The sequence below is a fragment of the Hemitrygon akajei genome, chromosome 17 (assembly GCF_048418815.1).
Source record: "Hemitrygon akajei chromosome 17, sHemAka1.3, whole genome shotgun sequence".
NCBI lineage: Eukaryota > Metazoa > Chordata > Chondrichthyes > Myliobatiformes > Dasyatidae > Hemitrygon > Hemitrygon akajei.
The window spans coordinates 21,789,434-21,813,798 of NC_133140.1; the positions used below are offsets into that span (position 1 = coordinate 21,789,434).

Consider the following 24,365-nt stretch of genomic DNA (forward strand, 5'->3'; position numbering starts at 1 on the left):
GGCAAAATAAATTAAATCTATACTCTTTGGAGAATGAATGGTGATTTTATTGAAATATGTAAAATCCTTTGAAGACATGATAATGAGATGTTTCCACTGGTGGGAGAAATTCCAGCAAGGTGGCATTGATGTGATTCTCTATGTGAGTACTTCATGCTGGTAGCTGGATCCCTGGGGTACTTAGAGAATGTATAATAGATGAATTATTTTCAGGGAATAGGAAATTTAGCACTATGGGGAGCTGGTTCAAAGAAGAGCTGAGGCTTAGTGCAGATCAGCCATAGTCATATTGAATAGTGGGCAGATCAGAAGGGTTGAATGACCTACTTTGCTTCAGCATTCACCAGGAAAAAGGACCTTGGCATTTGTAGGGATTGAGCATATAGACACTAAGAAAGAGGATGTGCTAGAGCTTTTGAAATGCATTAAGCTAGATAAGTTGCCAGGACAGGACAAGATGGGAAGTGAGGGAGGAGATTGCTTAGCCTCTGGAAATGATCTTTACATCATCAATGTAAGGGCAGGTTGTGCCTTACAAGCCTGATTGGATGTAACAGAACACATTGATTAAGGTAAAGCAGTGGATGTAGTGTACTAGGGTGATTGATAAGTTCGTGGCCCAAGGTAGAAGGAGTCAATTTTAGAAAACCTAGCACATTTATTTTTCAACATAGTCCCCTCCTACATTTACAAACTTAGTCCAGAGGTTGTGGAGCATATGGATGTTGGACCTCCAGAAAGTGTCCACAGATGGGTGATTGGTAAGTTTGTGGCCTAAGGCAGAAGGAGATGAGTTATACAGCTCTCGTTACATGCACATGCAGGTCAACTCTTTGAGTGATTATGCAGAAAGTTTGAAGTTAGTAACTCATCTCCTACCTTAGGCCACAAACTTATCAATCATCCCTGATGAGTTATTAACTTCAAACTTTCTGCATAATCACTCAAAGAGTTGAACTGCATTTGCATGTAATGAGAGCTGTATAACTCATGCAAGGTACCCCATGCAAGGCTATTCAGAAAGTAAGGAGGCATGGTATCCAAGGAAATCTTCCTTTGTGGATCCAGAATTGGCTTGCCCACAGAACGCAAAGGGTGGTTGTAGATGTTTTTTTTCTGAATGGTGGTCAGTGACCAGTGGTGTTCTGCTGGGATCTGTTCTGGGACCGCTCCTCTTTGTGATTTTTTTATAAATGGATGAAGAAGTAGAAAGGTGGATAAATTTGCTGATGACACAAAGATTGGCGGTGTTGTGGATAGTCTGGAGGGTTGTCAGAGGTTACAGCAGGACATCAATAGGATGCGGAACTGTGCTGAGAATTGGCAGATGGAGTTCAACCCACATAAGTGTAAAGTGGTTCCTTTTGGAAGGTCAAATTTGAAGACAGAATATAGTATTAATGGAAGGCTCTTGACACTGTGGAGGATCAGAGAGATCTTGGAGTTCATGTCCATAGGACACTCAAAGCTGCCGCACAAGTTGGCAGTGTTGTTAAGAAGGTGTATGGAGTGTTGGCATTCATCAACCATGGGATTGAGTGAGGTAAAGTTACAGCTATATAAGTCCTAGGTCAGACTCCATTTGGAGTACTGTGTTCAGTTCTGGTCACCTCACTACAGGAAGAACATGGATACTATAGAAAGAATTCAGAGGAGATTTACAAGGATGTTGCTTGGATTGGAGAGCATGCCTTATGAGAATAGTTGAGTGAACTTGGTCTTTTCTCCTCAGAGTGACGGAGGATGAAAGGTGACCTGATAGAGGTGTAGAAGATGATGAGAGGCATTGACCGTGTGGATAGCCAGAGGCTTTTTCCCAGGGCTGAAATGGCTAACACAAAGGGGCATAGTTTTAAGGTGCTTGGAAGTAGGTACGGAGGAGATTTCAGGGGCTAAATTTTTCACACAAGGAGTGGTGGGTGCATGGAATGCACTGCCAGCAATGGTGGGGGAGGCAGATACAATAGGGTCTTTCAAGAGCCTCTTAGCTAGGTACATGGAGCTTAGAAAATAGAGGGCTATGTGGTAGAGTAATTCTAGGCAGTTTCTAGAGTAGGTTACATGGTCAGCACAACATTGTGGGCCAAAGGACCTGTAATGTGCTGTAGATTTCTATGTTCTCTGGTATAAGTAAGAGGGTTTGTACATTCATTGCTAGAACAATGGTGTTTCTGCAGTCCACCAAAGGAGTCCATCCCATCTTCACTGTTCTGTGAGTGAGCAAGCAAGCTGCAGGACATGCCTTCTGCAATCCTTTGCAGATTAAGGCCAGTGTCAAGAGATGATGAGGAAAGTTAATTTATCATGTGCTGAATTCCTGTGTATGTGCACTTTCCATTAAGGTTCAGTGAGATGATAGGAGGAAGCTGAGGAATGCACTTTCTCCACCCCACCCAGAGCAATGGGAGCATCTGGCCAACTCATGCTGAACCAAGGATCCTTTTTGTAATGTATTATTGGGAGACATCCCCAGTGTATTGGTCATTTGGGTGATGAATAATCTGCACTTCAGACTGTTGTAAACAAGGTACAAAATACATAATAAATTAAGGAAACATAATTCTGAAATTGTTCTTTTTTCTGATCACCATTCTTCTTTAGCTAAATATCAGACTTCAGTAGAAAATAGAATATTTTCAGTAGAAAATTAATATACATGTCATGCTCCTTGTTTGATCCAGTTTTCTTTATGGAATCTGAAATGAAAAATAGCAGAAAAAATTGTTGTATTTCAAGAATAATTTGTGTTCCCGTTTATTTTAATTCTTCACATTTTTCTCCTTCGCTAACCAATGATTAAACAGGTCATTAGTTCAATAGAAGAAATCAACGTATTATACTTGGCAGTGGGGCAGGTTTACACTGAGTGCAATCTGGACCAAGGGCAAGGAATTGGAATTAGTTGGACAAGAAAGCAAGAGGGACCGGTGCCCTCTAGTATTTAATCAGTGTTTAGTGAAGTAAAGAAGCTAATCAAGATTTCCTGACCATGTTTTGGTTGAAAAGGAAAAGATTCAAAGAGCTGAAAATTTCTCATGATAATAAAAGTTAAATTACTGACCTTCACATTTCTGTTTTTTACAATTATATTTGCAGCAAGGATCTACAGAGACAAATAGAAAGAGCCATTGTTACAGAGTTGCTGCAGTGCTCTGGCTCCTTGGGAGAGCTGTGGATGTCCAGTTGCTACATAGATTCAGTTCACAAACCAACAGGATTTCAGATCTAAGTAGTACCAGGGGATATGTGGCCAACAAAGGAAAACTGGCATTCATCTGGATGGGCAATGATGATCTCAATAACTGGCAGAACATGCTCTAGGAGAGGAGTAGATGTTCCCTGTTGTTTACACTCCTTCCCTGCATTTTATGTTGTACAGCAAGAGCCAATAGTGCTGAAAATATCCAAAGCCTCCATGCAGGAAAGGGAGTGTCATGGTACCTACAGTCTTCCTATATCCAACATTATTTAAAGCAGGAGCTTTAAATAATTCACTCTATTGCTGGTAGTGAGATCTTCTTATGTAACTCCATCTGCCATGTTTCTCTCCAGGACACCGAGGATCACTCTCTCGGGTGATTCACAAGGCAGGGCTTTTAAATCATGGCATATCTATGCCTTTCACATTGTTAGGCTGAAGTACAAAGATGTTGCCTGGATTGGGGAGCATGCCTTATGAGAATAGACTGAGTGAAATCAGCCTTTTCTCCTTGGAGTGACAGAGGATGAGAGGTGACCTGATAGATATGTAAGATACTGAGAGGCATTGATTGTGTGGATAGTCTGAGGCTTTTCCCCAGCGCTGAAATAGCTAGCATGAGAGGGCATAGTTTTAAGGTGCTTGGAAGTAGGTACAGAGGAGATGTCAGGGGTAAGTTTTTTATGCAAAGAGTGGTAAGTATGTGGAATGGGCTGCCGGCAGCAGTGGTAGAGGCAGAAATGATAGGGTCTTTTAAGAGATTCCTGGATGGCTACATGGAGCTTAGAAAAATAGAGGGCAATGGGTAAAGCCTAGGTAGTTCTAAGGTAGGGACATGTTTGGCACAGCTTTGTGGGCTGAAGGGCCTGTACTGTGTTGTAGGTTTTCTATGTTTCTATGTTTACAATGACAACTTTTCATTTCTATTTAACCTTTGGTCACTAAAGGAGCTGGAGGATCATACTGACAAGAAAAATTAAATCACTAGCACTCTGATGATTTAAGGATATTTTAATCTATGAAGTTTAAAAGGAAGACAATGAAAATTGAAAATCTGTAAATATTATATTTCACTGGTTATGAAGCTGTGATGTTATGAAGAACAATTAATAACTTCTCTGATAGTCAATGACTTGAATTTTGCTGATAACCTGTATGTTCAATTGGATCTGCTGGCAAGTCCACATTTTATGACCATCCTTCACAGTCCTTGAGAAGGCAGGTGAGGGACTAGCCTTGACACAATGGGTGTGGTAAAGGAACTGCAAGAGTGAGTTGAGGTTGCAAGGCAGGTGGCTGAGCTATACCATGGTAGAATGGAGGTCCATTTCCATGTCAGGTGAACAGGTGTCCTGGGGTTGAACCTGTATTTGGCTCAGCTTAAGTGAAATTTTCACTCTTGCAATTCCAGGGCACAAAGCTATGCATCTAGGAAGCCACCAACTTTAAGGAATCCTTGGGATTTGGTGCATCAAAGGATTGTAGGTGCCTAGTTGCTCCATAGATTCAATGCACAAAATCAGGTGGAGTTTAGATCTCAGCAGAACTGGAGGATATATGAGTACTAGATGAACCTGGCATTCAAATCAAACATTAACTATGACCTCGCTGACTGACATAAGAGGATCTAGGAGAGGTTTAAACTTCTTCTGATCCTAATTCATATTCTAAACATGAGAAAGTCTGCGTTTGCTGGAAATCCAAAGCAACGCACACAAAATGCTGAAGGAACTCAGCCAGTCAGACAGCACCTACAGAAATGAATAAACAGTCGATGTTTCAGGCCGAGACTTTTCTTCAGGATTGAGAAGGAAGGGGGAAGATGCCAGAATAAAAAGGTGGGGGGAGGGGAAAGAAGCTACCTGGAAGGTAATATATGAAGCCAGGTGGGTAGGAAAATTCAAAAGCTGGAGAAGAAAGAACCTGATGGGATAGCAGAGCGGACCATGGGAGAAAGGGAGGCCTGGGGGAAGTAATATGCAGGTGAAAGAAGTAAAATGGGTCGGAGTAGGGAATAAGGTGGGGAGGAATTTGTCTACCGGAATGAGAAATCAATATTCATGCTATCAGGTTGGAGTTTACTCCAAGTTTACTCCTCCACCCAGAGCTGGTCTTATCTTGGCACAAAAGGAGGTCATGCACCTATATGGTGGAATGGGAATTAAAATACTTGGCCATTGGGATGTCCCGCTTGTGGCAGATGGTGGGAGGTGCTCGACAAAGCGGTCCCCAAATTTACGGCAGGTATCACCAATGCAGAGGAGGCTTCATCGGGAGCACCGGACACACCTGAGCAGATTTGCAGTGAAGTGTTGCCTCACTTGGAAGAACTGCCTGGGGCCCTGAGGTGAGGGAGGAGGTGTATGGACAGGTGTAGCACTTAGGCCACTTGCTGGGATAAATGCCAGGAGGGAGATTAGTGGGGATGAAGTGATTCCTGTAGAAAGGGGGGTGGAGGTAAAAATATGTTCAATAGTAGGGTCCTTTGGAGATGGTGGAGTTGCAGAGGATAAATGTGTTGGATGTGGAGGCTGATGGGGTGGTAGGCAAGGACAAGAGGGAAGCGCATGAGCATGGATGTATGAGAAATGGAGGAGATGTGGGTGAGGGCAGCATCAATTGTAGAGAGAGGGAAACCTCATTCTTTAAAGAAAGAGGACATCTCTGAAGTCCTGAAAAGGAAAGCTGCTTCCTGGGAACAGATGTGGCAGAGGCAAAGAAACTGAAAAAAGGGAAGATCACTTTTACAGGATACAGGGTGGGAAGAGGTATAGTCAAGATAACCATGGGAATCTGTAGGTTTATAGAAGATGTTGGTTCACAATTTGTCTCCAGAGATGGGGGCAGAAAGAGAGAGATCGAGAATGGGGAGAGAGCTGTCAGAGATGGACTAAGTGAATTTTAGAGCAGGGTGGAAATTGAAGGCAAGGGTGATAAAATTGATGAGCTCAGCGTGGGTGCATGAAGCAGCACCAGGACAATGGTCAATGTAGTGGAGGAAGAGTTGAGGAATATAACTGGGTAAGCTTTGGATAAAGCTGATGAGCTCAGCATGGGTGCATGAAGCTAATTCTTATTCTTCTATTTTCTGTGTTGGACACCAAGAATCAACCTACTCTGAAGTAATCCTGTGCTTCCACTCAAGGATGAATGAGGCAGATTTTATCCTTTATCCACATTAAACATCATAGAGGATGAGGCTCAAATAATGCACCCAATAGACACAGACAGGTCTGTCACTGTGTTACACTGGGCACAGTACCAGTGGACAATCTGTTGTACATCACTTGGTCACCGGGCTGGTGGGAACAAGTCAATCTTTAAACGCGGATGCACTACTGATAGACATAGGTCACTGCACACCAGCTGCATTCAGTACTGGTGGCCACAGGTCCGAAATTGTAAAAGCAGGAATGTAGAATATTGATAGAAATATCTTTTTAAAATTTTTTTTTATTGAGTTTTCAAATAATTACAGAAAGAAAAAAAAATTGTCTACCCTTCCCCCCTCCCCTTAACCCCTCCCCCCTAACATCCCTAAAAGAAAAAGGAAAGAAAGAAAGAATGCCTGGATATCAGAAGATCCCCACATGCTCCACAGAGTTCATAATATCTTTAGTATATATATTTATTTCTTTCCCCAAATAACCAATTATTTTATCTTCGGAGCACCTATATACTTAATCCTGTCTTTTGTAAATAAGGGTGCCAAATTTCAAAAATGTTTCATATTTATCTCTTAAATTATAAGTAATTTTTTCAAGTGGAATACAGCTGGAAATTTCATTCTTCCAACGATCTATACTTAAGTATGAATCCGATTTCCAAGTAACTGCGATAGCCTTTTTGGCTACTGCCAGTGCAATTTTTATGAATTCTTTCTGATATTTATTCAATTTGGGTTTCAGTTTTATCCCTTCAATATCACCTAATAAAAATAATATTGGGTTATGCGGAAGTTGTGTTCCAATAATTTGTTCCAGTAAAACTCTTAAATTTGTCCAAAAAGGTTGAATTTTAGAACAAGACCAAGTAGAATGTTAAAAAGTACCAATTTCTTGGTTACATCAAAAACACTGATCAGATAAATTTGGGTTTAATTTATTTATTTTTTGTAGTGTAATATATAATTGATGTAAAAAATTATATTGCACTAATCTTAACCGGACATTTATTGTATTTGTCATACTATCAAGACATAGTCTTGACCAATTTGTTTCTTCAATTTTAATATTCAAGTCATTTTCCCATTTTTGTCTTGACTTATGAATTCCTTGTTTAATTGCCTGTTTTTGAATCAAACTATACATACAAGAAATAAGTTTTTTAGTTTTTCCTTTTTGATTTAAAGTTTCTATTTCATTAGATTTCGGCAATAACATTGTTTGACCCAATTTTTCTCTTAAATAAGCCCTTAATTGGAAGTAACAAAAAAGAGTGTTGTTTGATATTTTATATTTATTCTTTAATTGATCAAATGACATTAATATACCTCCTTCAAAACAATCTCCTATATATCTAATCCCTTTTTGAAACCAATTATATAAAAGTTGATTATCCATCATAAAAGGAATAAGTCTATTTTGAATTAAAGATCTCTTTGCTAATAAAGAATTCCTTATTTCATCATTAACATTTATTTTATTCCATAAATCAATCAAATGTTTTAATATAGGAGATTTTTTCTTTTCCCGTATCCATTTAGATTCCCATTTATATATAAAATCTTCTGGTGTATTTTCTCATATTTTATCTAGTTCTATTCTAATCCATGCCAGTTTATCTTTATCAAAAAAAGATACAATAAATCTAAGTTGATTTGCTTTATAATAATTCTTAAAATTTGTAAGTTGTAACCGTCCTAGATCAAATTTCCATGTCAATTTTTCCAACGATATTCTTGACATCTTACCTTTCCAAAGGAACTTCCTCACATATTTGTTTAACTCTTGAAAAAACTTCTGGGGTAGTTGTATTGGTAGTGATTGGAATAAGTATTGTAATCTAGGGAATATATTCATTTTTACGGTATTTTCTCTACCTATTAATGTTATTGGTAATATCATCCATTTATCAAGATCTTCTTGAATTTTTTTTCAATAATGGTAAATAATTTAATTTATATAAGTTCTTTATATCATTATCAACTCTTATACCTAAATATTTTATACCGTTTATTGGCCATCTAAATTGAGTTATTAATCGACATTGACTATAATCTCCTTTAGTAAGAGGTAAAATTTCACTTTTATCCCAATTTATTTTGTAGCCTGATATTTTCTCATATTCTTCTAATCTAGAGGATAATTTATGCAACGAGTACAATGGGTTTGTTAAATAAAGCAGAACATCATCAGCAAATAAGTTAATCTTGTATTCCTCCTGGTTAACTCTGAAACCCTTAATATCTGGGTCCATTCTAATTAATTCAGCTATTGGTTCTATTGCCAACACAAATAAAGCAGGTGATAATGGACAACCTTGCCTAGTTGACCTTGTTAACTGAAATGGTGTTGAAATTTGACCATTTGTCACTACTTTAGCTTTGGGATTGGTATTTAAGGTTTTAATCCATTTTATAAAGGATACTCCTAATCCATATTTTTCCAATACCTTAAATAAAAAATCCCATTCCAATCTATCAAGTGCTTTTTCTGCATCTAAAGCAACTACCACACACATTTCCTCCCTCTTTTGTGCCAAATGAATTATACTAAGTAACCGGGTTACATTATCTGCCAATTGTCTATTTTTAATAAATCCTGTTTGATCCATATGTATTAATTTTGGTAAGTATTTAGATAATCTGTTAGATAAAACTTTTGCTATTATTTTATAATCGGTGTTTAACAAAGAAATAGGTCTATATGATGTTGGCTTTAAAAGATCTCTATTTTTTTTGGCAATACTATTAAAATAGCTGTCGAAAAAGATTCTGGAAGTTTATGCGTTCCTTCCACTTGGTGTATAAACTCCATAAAAGGAGGAATTAATAAATCTTTAAACGTTTTATAAAATTCGGGCAGAAAACCATCTTCTCCTGGGGATTTATTACTTTGAAATGATTCTAGAGCTTCTTTGACCTCTTTTAATGTAAAAGGCATATCTAATCCCTTCTGTTCTTCCGAATTCAATTCTGGAAGAGTTATTTGTGATAAAAACCTTTCTATCTTGACATTATCCTTTTGTGATTCTGATTTATACAGTTCGGAATAAAAATTCTTAAAAGTTTCATTAATTTCTAAAGGTTTATAAGTAATTTTATTTACTCTTGTTCGAATTGCATTTATCGTTTTAGAAGTCTGGCCTGTTTTAACGGCCAAGCAAGAACCTTATGTGATCTTTCACCTAGTTTGTAATATCTCTGTTTAGTTCTCATAATTGCTTTTTCTGTCCAATATGTCTGAAGTGTATTATATTGTAACTTCTTGTTAACAAGTTGTCTTCGTTTTTCTTCTGTCATATATATTTGAGATTCTTTTTCTAATTTTGTAATCTCTTTTTCCAATTGATCTATTTCTTTCATATATTCCTTCTTAATTTTAGAAGTATAACTTATTATCTGACCTCTCAAATATGCCTTCATTGCTTCCCACAATATAAATCTGTCATCAACTGAATGTGAATTTGTATCTAAAAAAAACCTGAATCTGCTTTTTCATAAAATCACAAAAATCTTGACGTTTTAATAATATTGAATTAAATCTCCATCTATAAATTGATTCCTCTATCTATCATTATCATTGTCATTATCAAAGGAGAATGATCTGACTATATTCTTGCTTTATATTCCATATTTTTCACTCTGTCTTGAATATTCGTTGTTAATAGGAAAAAATCTATCCTTGAATAAGTTTTGTGTCTATTTGAATAAAATGAATAATCTCTTTCTTTTGGGTTAATTCTTCTCCATATATCAATCAAGTTTAAATCTTTCATCAGTGATAAAGTTAATTTTGCTACTTTTGATTTTGTGACAACCTTTGTTGATCTATCTAAAACTGGATCTAGACAAAAGTTAAAATCTCCACCTATTAATATTTTGTCATGTGCATTAGCCAAATTCAAAAAGACCTCTTGTATAAATTTTACATCATTATCATTTGCTGCATAAATATTCATAAGAGTCCATAGCTCTGAAAAAAATTGACAATGTATAATTACATATATCCCCGCTGAATCAATTAATATATTTTGTATTTTAATTGGTAAATTTTTATTAACCAAAATTGCAACTCCTCTCGCCTTTGAGTTAAATGAAGCCACAATAACATTTCCAACCCAATCTCTTTTTAATTTCTGATGTTCTATCTCTGTTAAGTGTGTTTCTTGTAAAAAAGCAATATCTATTTTCATTTTCTTAATGTATGTTAAGATTCTTTTTCTTTTCACCGGTCCATTAAGCCCATTAACATTAAAACTTAAAAAATTCAGTAAATTAGTCATTATTTTTAATTGGGTTACTCCAATCTATAATAATACCTAATCTTTCAACTTTCGAGGTACCTTGGGGAGTCTTTTTAAAATTCTCCATGTTGCTATGTGTGTCCCCACCAATCATCCAGGCAAAGAAAGTAAGTTAGAAGAAAAATAGGTTATAAAGAAAAAAACAAAATACCCCCCTACTAATGTTGTGGATATAAAAGAACACAACATTACCCCCCTCTGTTGTACGGGTCATGGCAATCGCCATGATTACACATGTGAATCCCGTAGCAATCGATCCAAAGCTCCCCCAGCTCCCCCGCAACATGAAAAAGTATATATATGAGAAGAAAAAAAATACTCTCAATTAATATTTCTCAGATTTTGCCTTTCTCCCCCAGTATCATCCTTAATTGTCCATCAATTCCATTCACTGTCTCTGTCTTCAGCTCTAATCCATCACGCTTTGAAGTCTCTATGTGTAGTTAACAAATATCTGGGAGTTTTTGTGCAAACTCATCCGCTTCTCGTTAATCGGTAAAAACTCTTTTTCCATCGTCCAAAAAAATTATCAGTGTTGCTGGGTGATGCATTATGAATTTATAACCCTTTTCCCATAAAGTTTATTTCACTGGGTTAAATTCCTTCTATCTCTTCAAAAGGTTATAACTTATATCAGGATAGAAAAGAACTGCGTTCCCTTCTATCATCAATGGCCCTTTTCTCTTTCTGGCACATTGGGCAGCCGTCTTCAGGATCTTTTCTTTATCTTGATATCTTAAGCATTTTATCAAAATTGATTGTGGATTTTGATCAGCTTGAGGTCTTGATCTTAAGGCTCTATGAGCCCTTTCAATTTCAATTAGAGTTCCTTCTTCCATTTCCAAGTTTTCAGGGATCCATTTTTGAAAAAAAATTATTGGATCTTCTCCTTCTATATCTTCTTTAAGTCCAACAATCTTAATATTGTTTCGTCTGCTAAAATTTTCAAGCTCACCCACTTTTTCCAACAATTGTTTTCTTTCTGATGTCCAGGCAGAGATATTATCTTCCATTTTATTCATTCTTTCATCCATGTCTCCCGTTGTGACTTCCAAGTCTGTAATTCTCTTTTCCATTTTATCCTGTCTTTTTATCATTTTATCAAACATAATCTGCATATTTTTCATATTTTTTTGATTTCTTTTAATGTGTTTAATTTTTCTAATTTACGCATTATTTGCATCAAAGTTTTTTCTATATTCCCAGAAAAGCTTTTACCTCCATCTTCGTCTGATTTATCCAAAGAATCTGAATCTACCTCAGATTCACTTTCACTTCCGCTTTCAGTCATAACTGGGATTTGTAGTTCAGGTTGCTCGCGTTTGCGCATGCATCTTCTTTCATGTTTGCGCAGTTCTTGTTAATCTCCTTCCCTAAAAATGGTTGCCGTTGCCACAGCTTCCTGTTCTGTATCGCCGGAGGCAAAATGCACTTGAGCTCGCGATCGTCTCGCAGCAGCGGGCCTTGATTCTGTTCCAACTTGCGTTGTCTTCAAGGTAATAGTTTTCTTCATCTTCTGTTTATGAGTCATAGTTTGAAACAATCTGGAGTAGTTTATAAGTAACTTTTAGAAAGTATTTACAGACTTTTCTTCACTTAAACAATGATTTACTGATTTTTTACGGGAGAGCTGGATCCGCACGTCTCGATCCTACGTCATCACGTGACGTCCCCCCCCCCCCCCCGATGGAAATATCTCTAGCTCCATATTATAATGTGTGCACAAACTAACACTGTATACAACTGGGATGTGTGGGGGTATGGGGTTTCCGGGGTGGGATAGCATCTCTGGTGGTGGGCTTGTCATGTCCTGCCCAAGGGCAGCTCATCACCTGCCACCCAGCTCTTGCCTGTGGCTCCAAGTAACTGTTTGCATGCGACAATGGCCGAACCGCAGTACGTTGCTTCAACAGGTGGCTAAACCAAGTGAGGGCAGCCGGGAACCTCCAGCCCCGGTGAGAAAGGGATATGCCTACCCCAGCAAGCAAAGCCAGTTCTGGCGGACTGGGCAGATGAGATCGACTGCAAGATCCAATGGCCAAGAAGGTGGTGCTGCAATGCTTTGTGGAGAGTGAAGGGCAGGACAAGACACAGAAGGCGTCATGGCTGGCCACTGCAGCCAGGGAAGTCTCCAGTCGTAATGATTTTCTGTACCATTGGACAAAGATTTTTGAGGCTGAGAGAGTGGAACTGCTCCAGTGCAACAACCTTTTCATTATAAAACTCTTCTGTTGTCGTAAATGACGGAAAGCCAACATACAACTGGTGATAGTTCTGAGAAATTTGGGATAAACATCAAGGATGTTTTAAATTTCAGTAGAGGAAGCAGGTGCTGATGAAGGGTCTTGGTCCTGAACGTCAATAGTTCATTCAATAGCTCAATCCCCTCCGTAGATGCTGCCTGAACTGCTGAGTTACTCCAGCATTTTGTGTGTGTTGTTGAGAGATGTTGCTGACAGCATGTTAATCCCTTTAGAACATAGAATATAGACCTTTGGATAGTGCAGCACAGTTACAGGCCCTTCTGCCTACATTGTTGTATAGAACTCATTCCATTAGTAATCAAATGTCCACCTCTACCAATCCCTTCTGTTATTCAATCCCCATGTCCATCCATTCTGTGCACAGACACATACATGTGCTTTGCAAAAAGGTTCTTGAATGCCTCTGTCATATTTGCTTCAGTCACACCACGTTCCAGGCACCCACCATTCTCTGTGGAAAAAAACTTGCTCTGCCCACTCTGAATTTTCATCTCTCTGTCATCAATCATTCTCTTTGTTCTCTCCTAGTGCATCTTATTTGAGTGGGGTTGGGGGGGGGGAAGGTAATGGGATGCAGTGGTAGAGTTAGTTATTGAGCCACCAGATCTACAGCCCCAATACCAAAATACAAATCCCATGTCATCTGTGAATTACATTCAGTTAATCATCAGGAATTTAAATAAGAATTTAAAATTAAGTAAGATTTAATTTAATGCTATCTCTTTTATAGCTAAAGAATGTGATTGAGCAGAAACATTACTTTGGTGTTTCTCTTCACAAATGCCTCTCCTCCTGCTGATCACTGCCAGCATCTTCTTAATTTCAGATTTGCAGTACATATCTAGTTTTTGGTGTGGATCCAGACTCCCTGGTTAAGGAGCTAGGGAGAAGGAGAGAGGCCAAAGTTTGCTGGGACTGTGGCAGCCATCCTTGGTCATGTTGAGTGACAATGGGAGGAGATCGCTCATGGGATTAGTGGTGGACTAAAGCAGAGGACAAGGTCAGCGTTGGTGAGCAGATTGTAGGATTCCTGCCCGGCCAACCAGAGCACTACTGGTCTCACACTGTTTTCTGTACCATGCTCCATAATGCCTGAGGTGGGATCTTACCACACAAATATAGGTGACATTTTCCCCCAGACTGCAATCATTTCCAAAGTATCTCATTCTGAATTACATTGATCAAATAAGTTAACAATTACAAGATTGCTGATCTTTCCTGATTGTTGGTATTTCTCATAAATTTAGTTAAAGAGCAGAAATTCCAATAGCTGGGAGTTTTTTGAGATGTTAAAAATTACTGACCTTTATTCTTTTTACATTGATTTTGGCAACACAACTCTGTAGAAACAAAAAGAAAAGGCCACTGTGTAGAGTTGTTGCAAGACTGTTGAAACTGTTCTTCCCCTTTCTTAAAGCACGTTGATTATAATATTACATTGCTACAATTCTACAATATTCCACAAATCACATTATCTACAGTTAGTGGCTTTGAATTATGCCACTAATTTATCTGTTGACTCCCCTTTGCCTGGACCTGTGAATGGCGACCCTGGCCAGGATGTGGTGAATGCCTGGGTCTCTATCAGTTGCTCCATAAAGCCATTGCACAAATCAATAGGAGTGTAGGTCCCGGCAGAGCCAGGAGAAGGAGATGGAAGCTGGAATTGAGTAGTTATCTTGCAGTGTCAGAAAGTACATCCTATTACCACAATTACTCCTTTTATTTTATCCTACATTCAACACCATAGAGGAGAGCTTTAAATAAATTACCTATCTGTAGATTGTGGAATTTTTACTATGCAAACCCAACTGCTATCTTCCCCTGTAGTGCAGCAAAGGTCATCGCTCAGGGTATGGCTCTTCATAATATTTGGAAAACCTGAAGCAGAACTTTAAATTGCAAGATCTCACACTCTATCCAACTCCTAGACTGAACAAAAGTTACAATTTTTCATCTTTCTATTCCTCTTACCAGAGGATTCAAGGAGTTAGGAGACCTAACAAACAATAAAAATTAAGTTAATGACCATCTGACTCTTCATGGGGACCATGGTCAATGTTGGAAATCTGAAAATTTTATTTCAAAGTTCGAAGTCGATTTATGACCAAAGTTCATATACATCACCATTTACAACCCTGGGATTCATTTTCCTATGGGTATACTCAGCAAATCTATAGAATAGTAACTATTATGGGATCAATGAAAGATTAGCCGGAGTGCAGAAGACAACCAACTGTGCAAATGCAAATATAAATAAATAGCAATAAATAACAAGAACATGAGGTAATGAGATAAAGAGTCCTTAAAGTGAGATCATTGGTTCTGGAAACATCTCAATGATGGGGCGACAGAGTGAAGTTATCCCCTTTTATTCAAGAGCCTGATAGTTGAGGGGTAGTAACTGTTCTTGAATACTTGTGCAAGTCTTGGGGCTCCTGTACCTTCTACCTGCTGGCAGCAGTGAGAAGAGAGCATGACCAGGGTGGTGGGGATCTCTGATGATCAATGCTGCTTTCCGTTTCATGTAGATGTGCTCAATAGTTGGGAGGGCTTTACCTGTGATGTACTGGGCTGAATCCATTACCTTTTGTAGGATTTTCCATTCAAAGACATTGATGCTTCTATACCAGGCTGTGATGCAGCCAGTCAATACACTTCTCACTAAATATCTATGGAAGTTTGTCAAACTTTTAGATGATAGGAAGCTATGCCATCATTCACATCAACCAATATTTTCATTTCTCTTTTTTCTCAAGAGTTTTCTTTTTCCCTGACAGCTCCTGGTTTAATGAGATTTGGCTAGAAATGAAAGGATTCAAAAAGCTGGAAGTTTCTTATGATGTTAATATTCAATTTACTGACCATTGTCATCGTCCCCTCTGCATGGTTTTCCATAACTCATATCTGTAGAGACAAAAAGAGAGAGAGCCATTATTAGGGAGTTGCTGCAGTGCTGTGAATCTGAGTGGAAGCTTACCCCTCCGATCTTCGTTAAATTTCATCTCATTGATCTTAAATTTCAGCTTTCTACTTATAGACACTCTAGAACTTAGATAAAGTATTTGGCCATCTATCCCATCAAAGCTCCTCATTGTTCTAAAAAACTTCATAAGGTCAGTCCTGAGATCTTATGCTCCAAAGAGAAAAAGCTGAACCTATCCAATCTGGCCTTATGGCTATAATCTTCCAATCCAAGTAACCGCCTCGGTTAATCCTGGGGAATCTCATCTGTATTCACTCCAATGCTAGTACATTCTTCCTGTAGCCTGGTGACCAGACTGTACAGAATTTTGCCACGATGCTTATAAGTATCCCACCATTTCCTCTACACTTTGAAAAGGAAAAGTGAGTGGGTGCAGTCTGAACATTCTGTGTGCCACAGATCTCAGGGAGCCACTGGACTGTGTCTGACGGGACCCACATTTAAAAAAAAAGCTAGTAGGGGCAGTTGGGACATTCTGCACACCATAGATTGTGGGGTAATTAGGCACTTACAAGGGAAAATAAAAAGAGGTTAGGTTTAAGCGGAGCGGCCACGGTGGCAATGGGCTAATGCTGGAGTGAGGAGCTAAGACTTTGAACCATAGAGCCTTCAGTGAGGACAGGTAGAGGCTATAGGTAGATTTTGGGTAACTTTCTTCTTTTCTCTATTTCTTAATTCACAGTTAGAGCAGTGGGAATGCCAGACAGTAGAATGTTCCTGTTGTGGGACATGGGAAGGTAGGGAGACCTCCAGTGCCCCTGACAACTACACCTGCAAGAAGTGCATCCAGCCGCAGCTTCTTACAGACCATGTTAGGGAATTGGAGCTGGAGCTGAATGAACTCTTGGAGACAAAGGGATTGGTTGACAGGGAGCTAGTTGCACATAAGGTGCAGTACATAGGTAACTGGGGGACCATCAGAAGGCATCAGGAAAGGGAGAAAGGGGATAGGCAGCCAGTGTAGGATATCCCTATGGCTGTTCCCCTCAATAACAGCTATACTACTTTGTACACTTTTGAGGGGTTGGGGGGGTGTGTGAATGACCTAGCAGAGGAAAGTGGCAGCAGTTAGGTGTCTAGCTCTGAGTCTGATTGTGTGGCTCAGAAGGGAAGTGGGGGGGCAGGAGAACTTGCAAACTGTATTGTTATGGGATTCAATGGTTAGGGCAATAGAAAGGAGGTTCTGTGAATGAGAACGAGATTCCTGAGTGGTAGGTTGCATGCCCCCCTTCCCCAGGTGCCAGGGTCAGGGACATCTAGGATTGAGTCTATCGAGTCTATAGCATTCTTAAGTGGGAGGGCGAGAAGCCAGAGGGGTCCTGGTCTATGTCAGTACCAATGACATGGTTCAGAAAGTTGATGAGGTCCTACAAAGTGAGATTAGGGAGTTAGGAGCAGAGTTAAAGGACAGGACCTCCAGGGATATGATCTCAGGATTGCTACTTGTACCACATGCTAGCGAAGCCAGAAATAGGAAGATCATACAGATAGCTAATAAGTTGGTGTAGGAGGCAGGGCTTCAGATTTTTTGATCAATGAAGGTGGGACTTGTGCAGAGGGGCAGTATGCACCTGAACTGCAGGGGGACTAATAGCTTTGTGGGAAAGTTTGTTAATGCTGCACCAGTGGGTTTAAACTAGAGTTTCAGGGAAATGTGAACCAGAGTACTAGAGCAGATACTGGAGTGGTTGTGAGAAAAGATGTTGTTAAGCCTACACACAAAGACTGGAATTGAAAAGCTGAGCATGTTCTGAGTTGGATCTATTTCAATGCAAGAAGTACTGCAGCAAAGGCAGCTGAGTTGAGAACATGGAACATGGAATTATGATAACGTAGCCATTAGTTAGACTTTGTTGCAGGAGGGGCAGGATTGGCAGCTCGATATTCCGGTGTTTCATTGTTCCATACATGATAGAATAGGAGGGATTAAAGGGAGAGGAAAGTCAGGGAAAATACGGAATGCTCAGACAGGATAGACTGAAGAACCCACATACTGAGGCTACATGGGTGGAATTGAGGATAAAAGAATGATAATGTTAATGGGATTATACTATAGACCACTCAATAGTCAGCAGGACTTAGAAGAGCAAATTTCTAGAGAGATCGTAGACTATTGCAAGAAATATAAGGTTCTGAGAGTAGCGAATTTTTACTTTCCACACATTCACTAGGACTGCCATACTGTAAAGGGCTGGATGGAATAGTTTGTCAAATGTGTTCAGGAAAGTTTCCTTAATCAGTACATAGAGGTCCCAAATAAAGAAAGTGTAATACTAGGTCTTCTATTAGAGGATGAGACAGGGCATGTGACAGAAGTTTGTGTAGGGGAACAGTTTGGTTCTGGTGATCGTAATGCCATTAATTTCAAGATAATTATAATTAAAAGATAATTATGGAGAAGAATAGGTCTGGTCCTTGGGTTGAAATCCTAAATTGGAGGGGGACTAATATCCTAGAGGGAAGGTTTGCTAATGCTGTATGGTGGAGTTTAAACTGGAATTGAACGGGGATGGGAACCAGAATGCCAGAACAAGTAGTGGAAAGGTTGTATAGACAGCCGTTGGTAAGACCTCAGACAAAGTCAGGAATCAAAAGGTTGAGCCTGGTGCAACCAGCGTCCTGAGCTGCATTTATTTCTATGCTAGGAAAGGCTGATGAGCTTAGGGCATGGATCAACACCTGGAATTATGCCGTTGTAGCCATTAGATTTTAAATCGCAGCAAGAGGTGGAGAGGGAAGAGGTAAAATAAACTCGGAGAGAAGCTGTTTTTTTTTAACTGATCACGGCAAAGAGGCTAGACTGTGCAGGTACGTGACATAGCGCGCCAAAGGTTTAAAAAGATAGACCACCACATACAGTGGCCATCGTCGTTGCGGCCATTATTGGAGTGGACTGAGGCAGAGTGGGTCAGCTTTGGCTCAATCAGGCTTCAGTGAGAACAGGCAGAGGCGAGGTTTGAATGGGGCACAACTGCGCAAGCGCGTGAAAGTCGGCCCGTGAGGTAGCGGGAGAATTTAAATAGCGAGCAGAGGCTGGGTACGAGCTTCACTCCAGGTGAGGTAAGGCTGGGTAAGCTCCTTTAATTAATCTAATTAGCTTAGGAGTAGGTAATGGAGGCAGCAGTTAGGGCAGTTGAGTGCTCCGTTTGCAGTATGTGGGAAGTCAGGGCGAGCACAGCTGTCCCTGATGACTACACCTGCAAAAGGTGCATCCAGCTGCAGCTCCTGACAAACCATGTTAGGGAACTGGAGCTGGAGCTGGATGAACTTCAGATCATTCAGGAGGCAGAGGCAGAAATAGACAGGAGTTTCAGGGAGATAGTCACCCCTAGGAGTCAGGAGACAGGTAGTTGGGTGACTGTCAGGAGAGGGAAGGGGAATAGACAGGAAGAGCAGAGCACCCCTGTGGCTGTTCCCATCAACAATAGGTATACCGTTATGGATACTGTTGGTGGGGAGGACCTACTAGGGACAAGTTGCAGTGGTTGCGTCTCTGGCACCGAGACTGGACCCTCAGCTCAGAAGAGAATGAGGGAAAAGAGGAGAGAAGCAGTGATAGGGGATTCGATGGTAAAGGGGACAGATAGGAGGTTCTGTGGAAGAGATCGAGAATCCCAGATGGTCTGTTGCCTCCCTGGTGCCAGGGTCCGCGATATCTCGGATCGAGTTCTCAGTATTCTCAAGAGGGAGGGTGAGCAGCTGGATGTCGTGGTCCATGTAGGGACCAATGACATGGGTAGGAAGAGTGAGGAGTTCTGAAAGGTGAGTTTAGGGAGCTAGGTGCAAAGTTAAAGGACAGGACCTCCAGGATAGCAATCTCAGGATTGCTCCTAGTGCCACGTGCAGGTGAGTTTAGAAATAGTAAGATAGTGCAGATCAACATGTGGCTGAAGACATGGTGCAAGAGGGAGGGCTTCAGATTTATAGATAATTGGGCAGTTTTCCAAGGAAGGAAGGTGGGACCTGTTCCGGCGGGATGGTTTATATCTGAACTGGAGGGGGACACATATTCTTGCAGGTAGGTTTGCTAGAGGGGCTCCAATGGATTTAAACTAGATATGAGGGGGGAGGGGAACCAGAGTATAGGAACAGATGTATAGGAAAAGGAAGAAAAAGACAGTAAAGTTCTTTGTACTGTTAGAGATAAACAGAGAGGAAGAGGTGGAGAATTTCTTAAATGCATTTATTTTAATGCTAGGAGCATTGTAAGAAAGGTGGATGAGCTTAGAGCATGGATTGATACCTGCAAATATGATGTTGTAGCTATTAGTGAAACATGGTTGCAGGAGGGGTGTGATAGGCAATTAAATATACCTGGATTTCATTGCTTCAGGTGTGATAGAATTGGAGGGACAAGAGGGGGAGGTGTTGCGCTGCTCGTCAGAGAAAATATTACAGCAGTGCTCTGGCAGGATAGATTAGAGGGCTCGTCTAGGGAGACTATTTGGGTGGAAAGGTGTAGTAACACTTATAGGGGTGTATTATAGACCACCTAATGGGGAGCAAGAATTGGAGGAGCAAAATTGCAAGGAGATAGCAGATATTTGTAGTAAGCACAGGGTTGTGATTGTGGGAGATTTTAATTTTCCACATATAGACTGGGAAGCCCATACTGTAAAAGGGATGGATGGTTTGGAGTTTGTAAAATGTGTGCAGGATAGTTTTTTGCAGCAATACATAAAGGTACCAACTAAAGAAGGGACAGTGTTGGATCTTCTGTTAGGGAATTAAATAGGTCAGGTGACGGAGGTATGTGTTGGGGAGTACTTCAGATCCAGTGATCACAATGCCATTAGTTTCAATATAATTATGGAGAAGGATAGGACTGGACCCAGGGTTGAGATTTTTGATTGGAGAAAGGCTAACTTTGAGGTAATGCGAAAGGGTTTAGAAGGAGTGGATTGGGACAATTTGTCTTATGGGAAGGATGTAATAGAGAAATGGCAGACATTTAAAGGTGAAATTTTGAGGGTACAGAATCTTTATGTTCCGGTTAGATTAAAAGGAAAGGTTAAAAGTTTGAAAGAGCCATGGTTTTCAAGGGATATTGGAAACTTGGTTAGGAAAAAGAGAGATATCTACAATAAATATTGACAGCATGGAGTAAATGAGGTGCTCGAAGAATATAAAGAATGTAAGAAGAATTTTAAGAAAGAAATTCGAAAAGCTAAAAGAAGATACAAGGTTGCTTTGGCAAGTAAGATGAAAATAACTCCAAAGGGTTTCAACAGTTATACTAATAGCAAAAGGATAGTGAGGGATAAAACTGGTCCCTTAGAGAATCATAGTGGACAGCTATGTGTGGAGCCGAAAGAGGTGGGGGAGATTTTGAACAATTTCTTTTCTTCAGTATTCACTAAGGAGAAGGATACTGAATTGAGTAAGGTAAAGGAAACAGGTAGGGAAGTTATGGAAACTATGACAAAGAGGAGGAAGTACTGGTGCTTTTAAGGAATATAAAAGTGGATAAATCTCTGGATCATGACAGGATATTCCCTAGGACCTTGAGGGAGGTTAGTGTAGAAATAGCAGGGGCTCTGACAGAAATATTTCAAATGTCATTAGAAATGGGGATGGTGCTGGAGGATTGGCATATTGCTCATGTGGTTCCATTGTTTAAAAAGGGTTCTAAGAGTAAACCTAGCAATTATAGGCCTCAGTTTGACATCAGTGGTGGATAAATTACTGGAAAGTATTCTTAGAGATGGTATATATAATTATCTGGAAAGACTGGGTCTGATTAGGAACAGCCAACATGGATTTGTGCATGGAAGGTCATGTCTGACAAATCTTATTGAATTTTTTGAAGGGGTTATGAGGAAAGTTGATGAGTGTAAAGCAGTGGATGTTGTCAATATGTAAGGCCTTTGACAAGGTTCCACACGGAAGGTTAGTTAGGAAGGTTCAATCATTAGGTATTAATATTGAAGTAGTAAAATGGATTCAACAGTGGCTGGATGGGAGATAACAGAGAGTAGTGGTGGATAACTGTTTGTCAGGTTGGAGGCCAGTGACTAGTGGTGTGCCTCAGGGATCTGTACTGGGTCCAATGTTGTTTGTCATATACATTAATGATCTGGATGATGGGGTGGTAAATTGGATTAGTAAGTATGCAGATGATACTAAGGTAGGTGGCATTGTGGATAATGAAGTAGGTTTTCAAAGTTTGCAGAGAGATTTAGGCCAGTTAGAAGAGTGGGCTGAGTGATGGCAGATGGAGTTTAATGCTGATAGGTGTGAGGTGCTACATTTTGGAAGGAATAATCCAAATAGGACATACATGGTAAATGGTAAGGCATTGAAGAATGTAGTAGAACAGAGTGATCTAGGAATAATGGTGCATAGTTCCCTGAAGGTGGAATCTCATGTGGATAGGGTGGTGAAGAAAGCTTTTGGTATGTTGGCCTTTATAAATCAGAGCATTGAGTATAGGAGTTGGTATGTAATGTTAAAATTGTACAAGGCATTGGTAAGGCCAAATTTGGAGTATTGTGTACAGTTCTGGTCACCGAATTATAGGAAAGATGTCAACAAAATAGAGAGAGTACAGAGAAGATTTACTAGAATGTTACCTGGGTTTCAGCACCTAAGTTACAGGGAAAGATTGAACAAGTTAGGTCTTTATTCTTTGGAGCATAAAAGGTTGAGGGGGGATTTGATTGAGGTATTTAAAATTATGAGGGGGATAGATAGAGTTGACATGGATAGGCTTTTTCCATTGAGAGTAGGGGAGATTCAAACAAGAGTTAAGACTTAGGGGGCAAAAGTTTAAGGGTAACATGAGGGGGAATTTCTTTACTCAGAGAGTGGTAGCTGTAGCTGTGTGGAATGAGCTTCCAGTAGAAGTGGTAGAGGCAGGTTCAGTATTGTCATTTAAAGCAAAATTGTATAGGTATATGGACAGGAAAGGAATGGAGGGTAATGGGATGAGTCCGGGTCAGTGGGATTAGGTGAGAGTAAGCATTCGGCACGGACTAGAAGGGCCAAGATGGCCTGTTTCCGTGCTGTAATTGTTATATGGTTATATAGTTATAGTGAGACTTGGTTGCAGGAGGGGCAGGACTGGCAGCTCAATATTCCGGGGTTCTGTTGTTTTAGATGTGACAGAGCGGGAGGGATTAAAGGAGAAGGGAAAATGTCACAGCAGTGCTCTGTCAGGACAGACTGGAGAATTCAACTAGTGAGGTATTAAGGAAAGAACTGAGAAATAAGAAAGGTATGACCATGTTAATGGGGCTATATTACAGACTACCCAACAGTCCAAGGGATTTAGAGGAACAAATTTGAAAAGAGATCAAAGGCTGTTGCAAGAAACATAAGGTTGTTATGATAGGTGATTTTAACTTTCCCATATTGACTGGGAATCCTGTACTGTAAAAGAACAGGATGAGATAGAGTTTGACAAATGTGGTCAGGAAAGTTTTCTTCATCAGTACATAGAAGTCCTAATGAGAGAACGTGTGATACTGGATCTGAGATGGGGAAGGTGACAGAAGTTTGTGTAGGGGAACACTTTGCATCCAGTGACCACAGTGCCATTAGGTTCAAAGTAAATATATGAAGAGATAGGGTTGGTCCACGGTTTGAGATTCTAAATTGGAGAAAGACCAATTTTGATGGCATCAGAAATGATCTGGCAAGAGTGGATTGGGACAGGCTGTTTCCTGGCAAAATTTTGCGTGGTATGTGGAAACCTTCAGAAGTGAAATTTTGAGAGTACAGAGTTTGTATGTTCTCATCAGAATAAAAGGCAAAGTTTGAATCCCTGGTTAAGAGAAAAAAGGTACAAAACAAGTAGGAACAAATGAAAGCTGAAAGAAGGCATGAAGTTGCTCTAGCAGACGAGGTGAAGGAGAATTTTTTTAAAATTTTTTTATTAGTTTTTCAAAACATTTTACAAAATTAAAAACCCCAAATCCCAATGGGGAGCATTAATACAGTGCAAGATTAAGCATACAATAACAATATGCTACAAAGGAAGAGAATTTAACAAAAAAGCACCTAAATTAAAGACAAGTGAGCTTAGTGTCCTCCCCAAGCCCCACAACACAAGAAAAAAACAACAACAACTCCAGACCAACCACCACACAGTATAAAGAGTATAAGTCCGGACAGTCAAACTCCCAGACTGTGAATACACTTAGTAACAGAGGATAATAATGCCTACTACCAGAAAAAAAAGGGAGCTGAAAGCACGAGACCGAAAAGAAGAAAAAGAAAAAAAAAACCCTAGTCAAGAGGAAGGTTATGAAAGCACTCGATAAAAGGTCCCCAGACCTTATGGAACTTTAGATTCGAATTAAGAACTGAATAATGAATTTTTTCGAGGTCCAAGCAGGCCATAATGTCGTTAAGCCATTGCGCATGAGTGGGCGGGGCAACATCTCTCCATCTAAGGAGGATCAAGCGTCTCGCCAGGAGAGAGGCAAAGGATAGTATTCGGCATTTG

The 24,365-nt window shown here is 39.8% G+C and overlaps 1 protein-coding gene across 2 annotated transcripts in view; it reads right to left on the reverse strand.

The window, feature by feature from the left end:
* The window catches only part of LOC140740537 (adhesion G-protein coupled receptor G1-like), an 86,837-nt gene that overhangs the window by 38,638 nt on the left and 23,834 nt on the right, over nt 1-24,365 (reverse strand). For both annotated transcript variants that reach the window (XM_073069784.1, XM_073069785.1), the window contains exons 3-6: nt 15,796-15,837; nt 14,235-14,270; nt 3,062-3,103; nt 2,657-2,696 (exon numbers count right to left, since the gene is read on the reverse strand). In XM_073069784.1, the coding sequence (XP_072925885.1) occupies nt 2,657-2,696; nt 3,062-3,103; nt 14,235-14,270; nt 15,796-15,837 (160 nt within the window). The remainder of the gene's footprint in view (nt 1-2,656; nt 2,697-3,061; nt 3,104-14,234; nt 14,271-15,795; nt 15,838-24,365) is intronic.